At 39.4% G+C, this 14,076-nt stretch overlaps 1 protein-coding gene across 1 annotated transcript in view; it reads right to left on the bottom strand.

Annotated features, from left to right (window-relative positions):
• Positions 1-2,311: 2,311 nt before the first annotated feature.
• The window catches only part of Cenpl (centromere protein L), a 15,552-nt gene continuing 3,787 nt past the window's right edge, over positions 2,312-14,076 (bottom strand). Inside the window, exons 3-6 of the mRNA XM_004626796.2 lie at positions 12,612-12,785; positions 8,752-9,003; positions 4,397-4,939; positions 2,312-2,430 (exon numbers count right to left, since the gene is read on the bottom strand). Of these exons, the coding sequence (XP_004626853.1) occupies positions 2,359-2,430; positions 4,397-4,939; positions 8,752-9,003; positions 12,612-12,782 (1,038 nt within the window). The 5' untranslated portion in view covers positions 12,783-12,785 and the 3' untranslated portion in view covers positions 2,312-2,358. The remainder of the gene's footprint in view (positions 2,431-4,396; positions 4,940-8,751; positions 9,004-12,611; positions 12,786-14,076) is intronic.

Below are 14,076 nucleotides of genomic sequence, written 5' to 3'. Positions count from 1 at the left end.
AACTTGAAATCCTCCCAACTCAGCATCCTGAGTACTGGAGATGAAATAGATGAAAAATGTCATCTTTGTTCCAGGCAGCCAGGGACCTCAGCCTAAACCTGGGTGACATAGCCACAGAAGATTGCACACAACCAAGTCAGTTCCATCTCATATCATCCCAGGAACCCTTTGTCACTATGCTACAGCCACAGACTGTTCTGTTCCTCAAATTAACCAAGCTTAGGACTGGGGACGTAGTTCAGCAGTATAGCACCTGCCTAGCAAGTGCAAGGTCCTGAGTTCAACTGTCAGTACAAAAAAAAATTTTTTTTTAAATTCTTTTTTAAATATTTATTTATTTTTATTTATTACATTTATTTATTGTGTGTGTGTGTGTGTGTGTGTGTGTGTGTGTGTGTGTGGCCAGCTCAGCCCACCAGGGGGCGGGGCTGGCTGGCATGTGGTGCTGGAGGATCGAACCTAGGTCCCTGTGCTTTGCCAAGCTTGTTTCAAGTAGGTGCTTTAGACCACTGAGCCATCTCTCCAGCCCCAGTACAAAAAATTTTTTAAAAAATTAGCAAAACCCTTTCCTTTCCTAAGGCATTTCCTCAGCTTGTTTCACAAGCCTTAAATGCCCTTCCACAGGGCTGGCTCCTGCTCACCATTTAGGACCAGCCCAGATGTTACCCCCCCCCAAAGAGCCCCAGCCTATCATAGCATTTCATATTGCACTGCCTTCTGTTCCACATTTGTCTGTCTTAAGTTATGCATCTTCTGCCTTCTTTCACTAGAATATAAGTTCAGAAGACAGGGCCTTCTGTCTTCGTCACTACTCCATCCTTACCCGGTACACCTACAAACACATCATGTCTGGCTCTGCGACCTACATGTCCTTCTCGAGTGTTGCTGTTCTTGGTACAGCTGAAATATCATATTCCAGAGGTTAATCTTTGTTTTTAGAACGACAATTTATTAAAGTTAGTTTCTTTCAAAACAGTATCTTTAAACACACTATTTCTAAAATAAAATCTATGCTTAGAGAGTAAAAAGACGTTTAGATAGAAGCTCAAAGGCAAGTCTCAGATTGCTTGATCAGTTGTCATCTGTAAAATGAAAATGTTTGTTAAATTCAGTTAATCTACAGGTATTTACCAAGCAGTTAAGCTAGAAGTATAAAACTTAAGCAAAATAACTTCTCTCAAAAGGAGCTTACAGATGCCATCCAACACTACAATATGCATGATCCTATAATTGTTGGTTTGTATCCTGAGCTAGAGAAAAAAACCTAGTATTTCCCAGTACTGAGATGCTAATTAAAAGTCAGCATTAAGACACTCAGACACACTACTGCATTTTAAAAGTATTTAATTCAACATTGTAATAAGAATTGAACAGTAGTAATAGAAGCAATTTAATGGCTAAGAAGATGTCTATTAATTTTATTTCCTGGTACTAGGGAATGAACTCAGGGCATTCTCATTGAACTACATGTTCAAACCTCATTTGGTTTTTTGTGGTTTTTTTTTAATTTCATTTGTCTGTTTTTTTGAGAATGGTTCTCACTACGTAATTCAGGCTGGCCTCGAACTTGGGATGGTCCTCCTGCCTCAGCCTCCTGAGTGCTGAGATTGCAGGCATGCACCACTGTGCTGGGCTTATCTTTTTGAGAGAGCGTCTCACTAAGTTACCCTGCTGGGCTCAAACCTGTCCTCTTCCTGCTTCAGCCTCCCAGAGTGCTGGCACTGCAGCCATGCAACATGACACACAACTCTACCTGTCTTTACCTTCTTTTGTAGGGCACTTTGATGGCCAATTCTCTATAGTAAAACAATGGAGGGAAAATGTCTTTAGAAGACAAAAATCACCTGTTAATTTAAGTTTAAAGTACTTAAAAGTGATTAAAGGTTTTAAAGATCTCAGTCACAATTATTCAATATTAAATACATCTCATTTGAATTCTAAAAATTTATTTTTCTTTTTTGGTTTTTTAGAGACAGGGTCTCACTATGCTGTCCAAGCTGGCCCCGAATGCTAGCTGATCCTCCTGCCTCAGTCTCCTAAATTCTGGGATTACAGGTGTGCACCACATCTGGCTAATGCCTAAAAATTTAATGTAGTGGACATTTATTATGATGACAATAAGTTAACAACATTTTCTAGAGAGTAGCCCTCTAGGACATCATAACTGGTCCTTGAACACATGGCTGTGGCTCACCCATGACCACATTCATTGCTCTTCTAGATCCTTCCTGGCTTCCATCCAAGCAACTTCAAAGGCACCATGAAGAGAGAGAGGCAGAAACAGACACACATTTCTCTTGCAGCAATAACCAATGAAAACAGAGTATGTAACCCATAACATGAAGTCCACTAGGTGCCTCATTCAACTTGAAAAATTGCCAGTTCTGTCAAATATGCCAACACACCAATAAGGTATTTATGACACAGAATCTGTAGGAGAAAAAAAAGAAATTTAAAATTAGAATAGCATAATAAAGTAGATTTCAAGGTAGTCCATCAAGCTTACCACATGCAGTACACATTGGTTTTTATATGTCCTGTTCTATTGCTTTGCACTGTTGCTTTTTAATGCTGATCTCTTCTAATCAAAATTATACATCCCAGCCTACTTTTGCATTACCCAGTTTGTAGAGGGCTAAAAAGTGAGCATTCAAATCTCGACACCTTACTATCTTGCACTATAACTTAAACATGATCTGTTTCCCTGTTTTTGTAAGGATTAACAGTTTCTGGGGGTGGGGGCTGGGAAGATAGCTCAGTAGTCTAAGCGCCTACTGGCAAGCTCAAGGATTCAGGTTCGATCCCCAGTACCACATGTTATGCAGGCCACCAAAACTGGGTGTACTGGTGCACACCTGCAATCCCAGCACTGGGGAGGCTGAGACAGGAGGATCACTGAGTTCAAGCTGCACAGCAAGGCCCTGTATCAAATAAATAAATAAAAGATTTTTTTAAAAATATTTTGGTGGCTTGAACCACAGGTGGTACCTGCATGACTCTCCCATTAGGCAGCCTGTACTACCCAATGGGGCAGTCATGCTTGCACTGGTGGTTCAGAGCCACCCAACAGCAAAACATACAAATGATGGCACTGACATGAATGTGTTAAGGCATTCTGGGCACAGAAAGACAAACCTATGGTATGGTCTCATTTCATAAAGGAGGACAACAGGCAGGTGTGATAGTGCACACATATAAGCCCAGCAAGGAGGACTGCCATAAGTTTGAGGCCAACCTGAACTGCACAGCGAGACACTGTCTCAAGAAAATAAAAACCAATTATCATAAAGAAAGACAATGGACTAGTAGCTACCAGAGGCCAGGACAGACCAAGAGAAAAGGGGATAGAGATGTTATATAATGGGAACCAAGTTAGAGTCAGATAACAGGAATCAGTTCTAGTGGAGGGTAACTACAGTCTGTAACAATTTGTATTTCAAAATAGCTAGAAGAGTCTAAAGGCTCCAACAGATAGCAAGGATGTTTGAAGAGATGGAAATGTTAACTGTCATGCTCATTAGACACTGTATACATGAATCAAATTATTATACTGTGCCCCATAAATGTGTATGTATCAACTTTTAAAAATTAAAATTAAAAAAGAATTAAGTTTATTAAACTCCTAACACGGTGATAAGATCATAGGAAACACTGAATATATATTGTGATTGTGTATTTAAACATATTTTAGAAAACAATTTTATTTCTATTACTTGTGAGATTGTTCTTTTTTTTTTATTTTGGTGGAACCAGGGATTGGACTCAGGCCCTTGTGCTTGCCAGGCAACTGCTTGTTCTACTGAGCCATCTCCCTGGCCCATTACTTGTGATAAGTACTTCAAAGAAAGTAAAATAGTATCTCCTACCATTATTCTCCTGGAGAAGATAAAAAAAGCCTAAACTATAAAGATGACACCTTACTCTGTGCTTCTGAATGTATGCTTTTCTTATGTAACTTAAAATTTTGTTAGTTTTTTTTTTTTTTTTTTTTTTGAGAGTCTCACTATTATAGTTAGGCTGGCTTTGAACTCACTACATAGCTCAGGTTAGCCTTGAACTCATGGAGATCCTCCTGCATCAGCCTCTGGAGAACTGGGATTACAGGCATGTGCCAATACAACCAGCTCAAAACTTAATAATTTTGAGAGTTTCAAACTTACTACAGAATAATTCATATTGTTACCCAAGTTGTTAGGGCACAAGATATGTATACCTTCCATTACAAACTGCATCTAAAAGGCTAACGACTAACAGCATACAGTCATGGTTTCTCCATTGTCTTGAACTGGCTATGTCCAAATGTGTGTCAATAGTGTGAAGAACATAATCACTACACGTTGTGAAAACCTGGCATCAATAAGAAAAAGTTATTTAACTGGTTTTTGTTCAAACTAACCTTTATTTTTCCATCAGTATGAGCAGAAGCTACAGATGTTGAAACACGAACCAGTCTTGTTGCTGATAAATGAATTTTGAAATGCCTATGGAAATGTGAATAGAGGCAGTCCATAAATAAGTCAACTTCCTCCTGGGTAACCTCCCCAGGCGTCTTGTGGACACTGTCCCACAAAGCTTTTGCATCCTCTGGATGTATTGCATAAGAAATATCCAGACTCTGAGGGCTACAAGGCACAGACCAGAAAAACTCAGTAGTAGCCAAATAATGGTCCATTTTACATGCAGTCCACATAGCAGCCATCCAGGAAAGATTAAATGCACTGATTGCTAATGGACTAAAACAACAGTCAAAGGTTTTCTGAAACCAAGTTCCAATTATGGCTGTATTAGACTCTGCTCCATTTGCAAGGAATAATGGTAGACAGGTGAAATCTTCCGAAACAGTCTCCAGGAGACTGTCTCCAAATATACAGCAGAACCAACCGGTCCATAACACTTTACCTTCTCTGTTCTGAGCTGGCAATTGAGACTTTGACAGAATCTATGAAGAAAAGTAAAAGAGATTCATTGGATTCATAAATACACTTATTCCTAAATTATATCACTACAATAAAATTAATCAGTACAATAAAAGTAAGTCTGACATTTAATTTGTAAAAAAAAAAACACTCACAGAGGAGATTCTCTCCCTAATTATTTGGGTTTATCAAAATGACTGAGGTTTTTCTCAGCATTTGTACACAGTAGAAATATGGTATATGGCAACAACTTTGTGCAACTAAAATGCAAAACAAGAGATGCCTGTGTGGCATAATGAGGTATAACATCTTGATTAATAAAAAAGAGTGACTATAAAAAGTTGTCAAATCCAACACGCCTGAATGCATCCATTCATGAAGAAACATTTCCTACAGGAACTCTTCTTGTCAACTTAAAATGCTCTTTCATATTAGGTCCTATAGTGCCAAGGAGATAGCTCAGCAGTGTAAGCATCTGCTTGGCAGCGCTAGGTCCTGAGTTTGATCTCTGGTATTAGAAAAACAAACATATTAGGCCCTACAACCTCCACCAATGGTCCTGCTTTCTCCCTTATGTGTCTGTAAAACAAATCAAATGTAATCTTTCTTTTATAAGAAAAACCCTGCAAATATTTGACAGTCCCCATTACACATACTGCAAAGTTCAACATCTCCCTTGCTTCAGCCATTCTCCCTAAGACATCCCTTCAGGTTTTCTCACTATCCCAGTTACCTTTCTCCAAGCTCATTATGCACAGAAGTCATTTGTGAGTGAACATAATTACTTCAGCACAGATGGAATATAAAATTATCACTATCTCTGACCTAGATTACATTTCTATTCATGCAATCTCAGAACTCAATTTTCTAATTTTTTTTAAAGTTTTCTAATTTTTATTGACAGCTTCATATTCTCATTTTTGGTTAATAAGTTAATTTAATAAGTAAATTTCTTATTAATTTAATAAGTTAATTAATAAGTAAATTTCTCTGAACTTAAATTGAAGCGGTAAACCTACTACCAGTAACGTTTAGGTTCTTTCACTTTGGCCCATTATGCCAATCATTCAGACCATTTAGGAATCCTGGTACTTCTAGCCACTTCAGCCTTCCAACTTTACATGTATAAACTACATCACGAACACACCTTTAAGATATCCATAAAAGTTTTTGGTAAAGTAATGACCAAACCAAGATTAAGATCATAGCCCTTTAGAGATGATCATTTAAAGGTTCCTTTATTGTTTTTCTCATTTAGGAAGACTGTGAGAGACTCCCAAATGCCCTGAAGCCCAGAAAATAAGTTACACAGTTTTATGAACTAAGTGTCAAGAAATGAGATTTAATTTGAAAACTATTAGAACACTGTACCAGTAATTCAAAGGGTCATTTCTTATTGTTTTTTTCAGTACTGAGAGTAAAGCTGTGGCCTCCTATATGCCAGGCAAATGCTCTACCATTGAGCTATATCTCTACTCTGTCTTATTTCAAGAGTCTCACTAAATTGCCCGGGCTGGCCTTGAACTTACAATTGTCTTCCTCATCCTTCTGAGTAGCTGAGATTACAGGTGTGCATCACCACACCCAGTCTGAAAAGATCATTTCTAATCCTAATATCTGCTTGGCTGTTGACATGCAAGTCATAAAACTTCTATGACATTAGCTGCTTCATTTGACAAAGACCACATTCAACTCACTATCCATTATTTCTTCTGTAATAAAACAGTCCCTTTATGTAAGACTGGCAAAATAATCAGATATGGTGGCACACACCTGTATCCTAGCAGTCAGGAGGATGAGGCAACAGGATCACCGTGAGTTGCACGCCAGCCTGGGCCACACAGTGAGCTCAAAAAGCTGCACTAGACGGTGAGACACTGTCTCAAAACTACCTACCTCCCTTCGAACTAGAATGTGAACAAAAGTTGCTGAGTTTCAGCAATATCTACTTTGTGTCAGGCACCTAGTGTGTCCTTCCTATTCTTTCTATTACTGCCTGAAATTTTCTTTTTTTTTTTTTTTTGGTGGAACCGGGGATTGAACTCAGGCCCTTGCGTTTGCCAGGGAAGCACTTATGCTACCAAGCCATCTCCCTGGTCCTACCTGCCTGAAACTTTTAACAGTTTCTACCTCCACAGGCTGTCCTATACCGTAGGTGACTTTTAGGATGGAGGTTATGCACTAAGGATTTCAGAGGAGAAAACAGAAGGGGCCCAACTTATTAATAATTTTGTTAGCATCATACCAGCCTTGGACAGTTCAGGGTAAATCTCTATCATTTAGGCTTTCTAATATATACAGTGGAACCTAATCCTAGAACACCCTGAAATCTTTACCAATGCTGCAGCACATCCCTGAAGTAGGCAAACTTTCCTGTAAAAGACCAGAAAGTATTTTGAGCTCTGCAGGCCATATGTTCTGTTGCTCCTATTTAATTCTGCTGTTGTAGGCTAAAAGCAGCAATTGATAAAGCACAAGCAAACAAAATAAGCTATGTTCCAACAAAACCTTATTGACTAAAACAAGGAGGGGATCAGATTTGATCTACAGACCATAATTTGCTGTGTACTCATTTTGCAGCCCAGGCTGACCTCAGACTCATTGATCCTCCTACAGGCACGCACCACCATGCCCGATTAAGCCTTGATTTATACAAACCAACAAACCAAACAAACAAAAAATCTAGTCTTTTCAACCACTTCAGAACTTAATTTCCTTATTAACAATTAAAATTAGTTAATTTAAGCAGACACGGTATACACCCTTGTAATCCCAGGTACTTGGGAAGCTGCGGTAGAAAATTGCAGTTCAAGACCCAGCCTGGAGAACTAAGAAAAACAGTTTTGAGATTTAAAAAAAATGATACTTACTTTTTTTTTCCTTTTTAACTAAATGTCTGCTTCTACAAATTAAACTCAAGAGCATAAAACTATAGATGTATCAACAAGTGAGTAATTCAATATGATTCCCCATTTCAAGACTATAGATTCTTTTTTTTTTTTAAATATTTATTTATTTTTATTTATTACATTTATTTATTGTGTGTGTGTGTGTGTGGCCAGCTCAGCCCACCAGGGGGCGGGGCTGGCTGGCATGTGGTGCTGGGGATCGAACCGCGGTCCCTGTGCTTTGCCAAGCTTGTTTCAAGTAGGTGCTTTAGACCACTGAGCCATCTCTCCAGCCCCAAGACTATAGATTCTGATAGCTAAACAGATGCATACCAAAATTGTAACTGCGATTTTTTTTCTAACTGTGATTTTTAACTTTCTTTGCTTTTTATGTATTTTCTAAGTTTCTTAAAATCAAGATAATTTTACACACACACAAACACATACACACACACTCAGAGACACACTATTTCCTATACATATAGAAATAAATTTAAGTCATATCCAATTATTATCACTTGGTCAAATAAGACATGAAATAAGTTCAAAATCATGAATTTAGAAATTTAAAAACTAGTAAGAGGGGCTGGGGACATAGCTCAGCAAGATAAGTGCCTGACTGGCAAGTGCAAGGTCCTGAGTTTGATCCCTACTACCACAAAAAGAAAAAAGAAGAAGAAAAAAACCCAAAATACTAGTAAGAAAATATTACAACAGAATGGGGTGTGGCAGGGCACACCCCTGCAATCCCAGCACTCAGGAGGTTGAGACAGGAGGATCACTCCAAGTTCAGACAAGCCTGGGAGCTACAAAGTGAGCTCAAGGACAGTCTGAACTGCATAGTGAGACCCTGTCTCAAAAAGAAAAGAAAAGAATATACCACAATTTCAAAAGCAAGAAAATGGAGATCCTTTTTCCAGGAAGGAAGTATTACTTGTATGCACTACCTGAACAAGAAATGCTTCCGGATCCCTCTGTGTTCCTTTCATTCCGACGAGAGTAGAAAAAATCACTTTGATGTTGAAATCTTCTCCCACTTCCACAGCAAGTCCTTTTTGCTTTTCAGCAGCAATAAATGCACTCAGAAGTCTTGAATACTCTTTGAGATTTGTATAGGAGAACTTATACAGGGGAGTTAAGCTATATAAAGTCCACTGTTTATGCAGAAGGAACGCAACCTTTTGAGGATCAACATCTTCCTAAAAAAAAGAAAAAATAGAATTAAGAAACAAAATAAAAGATAAAATAATGAATGAAGGGGCCAGGGATATAGCACAGTGGCATGGCAACCTGCTTGGCAAGCTCAGGGTCTTAAGATCAATTCCCAGTTTCCTCCCCCTAAAACCCTGAAAAAAAAAAAAAATAATAATAATAATAATGAAGAAAAAAATAACAAAAACAAAACAAAAAAATTGAAAGAAAAAAATTAGTAAGAACTGACAATAGTGTTTTAAACATCTAATACAAATCTGTTACTATTATCTAATCTTTACACTGCAAAGATCATTTCACAATGGAGTTTGCAGGACTTTCTCCAGAGCCTTGAATAAGGGGTGGGGATACAGCTCAAAAGCACAGAGCCTGTCTGGCAAGGGCAAGGTCCTGAGTTTGATTCCCAGGACTCTCCCTCCCCAAATTTATAGATTTTAAAAATAGTAAGTCTTCTTTAAGTATCTAGTATGATTAGCTTTAAGTAATTTTTTAAAAAGTCTGGCAGCCTTGGGCACAGTCGCACACACCTGGAATGCCAACTACTTGGAAGACCAAAACAGGACACAAGATACAAATTCAAACCCAGGCTGGCTAACTTAATAAGACGCTACCTCAAAATAAAAAAACAAAAACAGTTGGAGATGTTGCTCTGTACTGCCACATTTTTTTTCTTTTAAATGTATTTGGTACAGGGCAGCTTGGACGTAGTGATCCTCCTGTTTTCAGCCTCCCCCGTTACAGGTCTGTGCCACCATGCCCAGACTGGCTCAGCGCACCTGAGGGCAGGGCCAGTGCAGCACTGTCGAGGGAACCCAGGTCCTTGCGCTTGCCTAAGCAGGTCCAAAGTCCACTGAGCTATCTCGCTGGTCCTCCACACAAATGTTTTTTAAAAAGCAACAAATCCACTGTACCTAATTCAATAGATTACATAAAAAGACACTTGGGAGTATTTTTTGCTGTGCTCAGTTAGCACCATCAGAAACAAAACAATTTTATTTGTATTGGCTTCCTTGCACTGTTTCATACGTGTACCAACAAAAATGCTCTAGCTTTTCCTGGTGCATTTTCTTTTCTTTTTTTAAAAAAACCTTTAATTTATTTGGTCCGGGGTCTCACTGTGCCAGCACGGCACACAGTACTGGGGATCAAACCCAGGTCCTCGCACTTGCCAGGCAGGCGCATAACTGCCGAGCTATCTCCCCAGCTCCCCTGGTACATTTTCTAGTCTCCATGTTTTCTGAGTCTGACAGCTTCCATTATCTTTTGGACTTTCATTACAGTTGTCTGCCTGAGAAAAATGTTCTAACCAGAGCCTTCACTGAAATAAGTTACATGTTTTTCTTTTAATTATGCCTGTAATCTCAGCAATTGGGAGCCTGAGGCAGGAGGATCATTGTGAGTTCAAGACAAGCATGGGCTACAAAGTGAGTGCAAGGCCAGCCTGAGCTGCATAGTGAGACCGGGTCTCAAAAAGAGAAAAAATAAATATATCAAAACATATGGCAAACTTATAAGGATAAGGAAATATTGAATTAGACATTCCAATCTTTATATAAAATATGTTTTTGAGGCTGGCCAAATAGCTCAGCAGACTAAAGCACCTGCAAGCAGGCACAGGGGCCAGGGGTTCGATCCCTGGGCCTGCTGTGCCACCCCTCTTCCCCCCAAGGCATGCTGAAACAGCAATTGAGACTGGGCGTGGTAGTGCAATTGAGACTGGGTGTGGTGGTGCACAACTGTAATCCCAGCTCTTGGGAGGCTGTAAACAGGCAGATCACTATGAGTCCGATTCCTAAAATATACAAAAAACCAGTTTGTTTTCAAGGCCAGGCATGGTGGTGCATGCCTGTAATGCCATCACTTGGGAGGCTGAGGCAGGAGGCCTGCCACAAGCTTAAGGCTGGTCTGAGCTATACAGTGAGCAGAAGCCCAGCCTAAATGAATTACATAGTGAAACCCTGTCTCAAACAAGCAAAACAAACAACTGGAAAACAACGATGACAACAACAAAAAAGCCCTTTGTTTCTGAAGAACTATTATTTTCATTATCAGCACTAATAATTTTTTTAAACATTTATTTATTGTGTGTGTGTGTGTGTGTGTGTGTGCGTGCGTGTGTATGTGTGTGTGTGTGTGTGTGGCCAGCTCAGCCCACCAGGGGGCGCGGCTGGCTGGCATGTGGTGCTGGGGGATCGAACCGCGGTCCCTGTGCTTTGCTTAGCTTAGCTTGTTCCAAGTAGGTGCTTTAGACCACTGAGCCATCTCTCCAGCCCCAGCACTAATAATTTAAAAAACTGTCACAAAGAGGCAATTTGTCTCCTATCACAAATGGTATTGTGCATACAATGACCAGGAAAAACAGCTACAATGAAGGTAACAGAAGGCACAACAACCTATGTAGTCTTCTAACCAAGAATACACAATTCATATTTAACCATGAGGAAATATCACAGAAATACAAAATAGAACACCCAGGCATCTTCCCCAATGAGTTTAAGACAGCATCCTACAGCAACATACACCTACCAATGTTTATAACAGCACAATAAATATTGGCTAAATAATGGAAGCAGACTGTACAGCCAACAGACAACTGGATAAAGAAAACCTCTACCTGTATGTAATAGAATACTATTTGACTGTAAAGGACAAATTTGAGATAGTTAGAAAATGGATGCCCCTGGAAAATATAATGTTGAGTGAAATAAATCAGACACACAAGCTTAAATACTGTATCTCTTATTTGAGTAAGACAAAATACAAAGAGATGAACAGAAAATGGATAGAAGACGGGATGGATCTCTTGGAAATGGGAAGGGGTTCAAGAAAAGGCGAAGGGGAAAATTAGTAGAATAAAGATAAGCCACATAGCAGAGCCTGACAACCTCAATGAATGTAAACACTGTGCCATAAAGTTGGGCTAAGATGAATAATGTCAGTAAGAATGAAAATGAGGAGAGGGGAGTTACAGGAGGAAGAAGGAGTAATGGGGATAAGGACTAAAAAGAAGCTGTATTGTGTGCATCTCCCCACACCCCAGATGACTGTAAAATGCATCTACTGCAAACATGTGCTAGTAAAAAAAGGATTAAATAAATAAGTAGGGCTAGTAAGATAGCTCAGCAGACTAAGCACCAGCTTAGGCAAGTGCAGGGACCAGGGTTTAATCCTTGTCACCACATGCCACACTGGCCCCTGCCCCGGGCGCACTGAGCCAGCCACCAAGTGGTGCTTGCCTATAATTCCAGTGCTGGGAGACCAAAAATAGGACGATCACTATGAGTCTGAGCTATGAAGTGAGACCCTGTACCAAATACATTAAAAAATAATAAAATTTTTAAAAATGTCTTTAAAAGTAAGGAAAAGGAGAAAAACATATTCTTCAAAACTGTCAATGTTTAAAAAAAAAGACATAATATAGAAATGATCTAGATTAAAGAAAATTAAAAGATATTAAATATGTACTGCTGATGGTATAAAACTATCTTTTGCTCAATCTGCTGAGAAGTTAAAATATCCATGAACAGTAACGGAAACTGAAGTGCTTTGTTGAGCTGGTCTCACTGTTGGCTAAACGGAAGAAACACAAGCATACCTGCAACTGTGAACACTGAGGAATTTTTCTTCGAGGTGGGGTTGGGAGAGTGGAGATCTGCTTCCTGACAGATTCCAGTCGTTTCTGCAATGGGGTGGCGCCTAGAAAGTAATCTTTAAGACCTGAAGTTGCACTTTGTCTAGGAGTCGATTCTGGTGTATAAGGATCCATAGTCTACATTAAAAAAAAAAAAAAAAAAAAAAAAAAAAAAAAAAAAAAATCTATTTTGTTGGGGTTTTTAAATGTTTCTTTTTCTAAAACAAAACAGAATTCTAAGCATTAAAAACTTAATTCATGCTAACAATTTTATAAATTCCTCTCTTCACTATAGGGGACTTCTTCCCTCTTGTTGCTTTTTTACCACGTTCTGTATTTCTCATTGGCCACAGCCCAGTTTTACGCACCACAGAGTATGTTTAAAATTAAATTTAGATCCAGGCTGCAGCTGTCCTGGGCGCACTCATTTACTGCTGAGAGTCCTGTCTACAGGCTAAATGCCCTTTCAGGCTTGGCGCATCACAAGCCACAAAGCTGGCTGGCCACTATGTCCATCACAGCCATGGGCAACACGCTCTCAAGCTTCAGAGACCTCTCCTTTCTCTACTAAAAGCTCTATACCAGCAAGCCAAACCTTGGGAATGGCCTCCACGCTCAGACTTTTGGGACGTGGACCCTGCTCTCATCAGTGAGGCGCTGCCTCAACACCAAGGACATCTGTCACAATGTGGTCATCAAATCGTGATGACCTAGGGGGCTTCCTCGCTGAGATGCTTGGATGGGGAACTGCAGCTCCTGACTGGTGACCTGGCACTCCTGCTGGTGGCAAGTGTCTTAGTCCTCGGGATGTAGGTTGTGCTCCAGTTAACTAGAAGCAGAACCAGTCAGTATCCACACAGAAGCTGAGTAAGGTCAGCATTAGTACCTCCAAGACCATCATCTTCCACCTCCACTATCTTCTTCCTTCATCTTCTCTTTTCTTTCTGGCTCCATTCTTAGCCCCTTTATTCATTAATTTTTTTGCTGTTTTGTTTTGGTTATTGAGACAGTGTCTCGCTATGCAGTGCAGGCTGGCCTTAAACTCACTTACGTAGCCCAGACAGGCTTCAAACTCATGACATGGCATGAATGGTAACCCTCCTGCCTCAGTCTCCAGAGTGCTGGGATTGTTGGGGTGCCCCACCACATCCAATTTTTTCCTTTTATTTCTGTTCATTGATTTGACTTGATGGGAACATGGAATTTTTTTTGTTGTTGTTACAAAAAACTTTATTCATAAACACAAAATTCATGAATTGTATTTCTTTTCAGAAGACAAAAGACTAGAATTATTTTGTGCATAGCTCATTTTAGTTTTCAATCTTGATTACTGATATTTATATTGTACTACTATTTGTACTATGTACACTTACATTAAAACAGTACTACTTTTATAACTTTAACAATCTAATGTTGTCTTCCTTGATTA

The sequence above is a fragment of the Octodon degus genome, unplaced genomic scaffold (genome assembly GCF_000260255.1).
Source record: "Octodon degus isolate 3935 unplaced genomic scaffold, OctDeg1.0 scaffold00017, whole genome shotgun sequence".
NCBI lineage: Eukaryota > Metazoa > Chordata > Mammalia > Rodentia > Octodontidae > Octodon > Octodon degus.
This window is presented reverse-complemented; position numbering and strand designations above follow the sequence as displayed.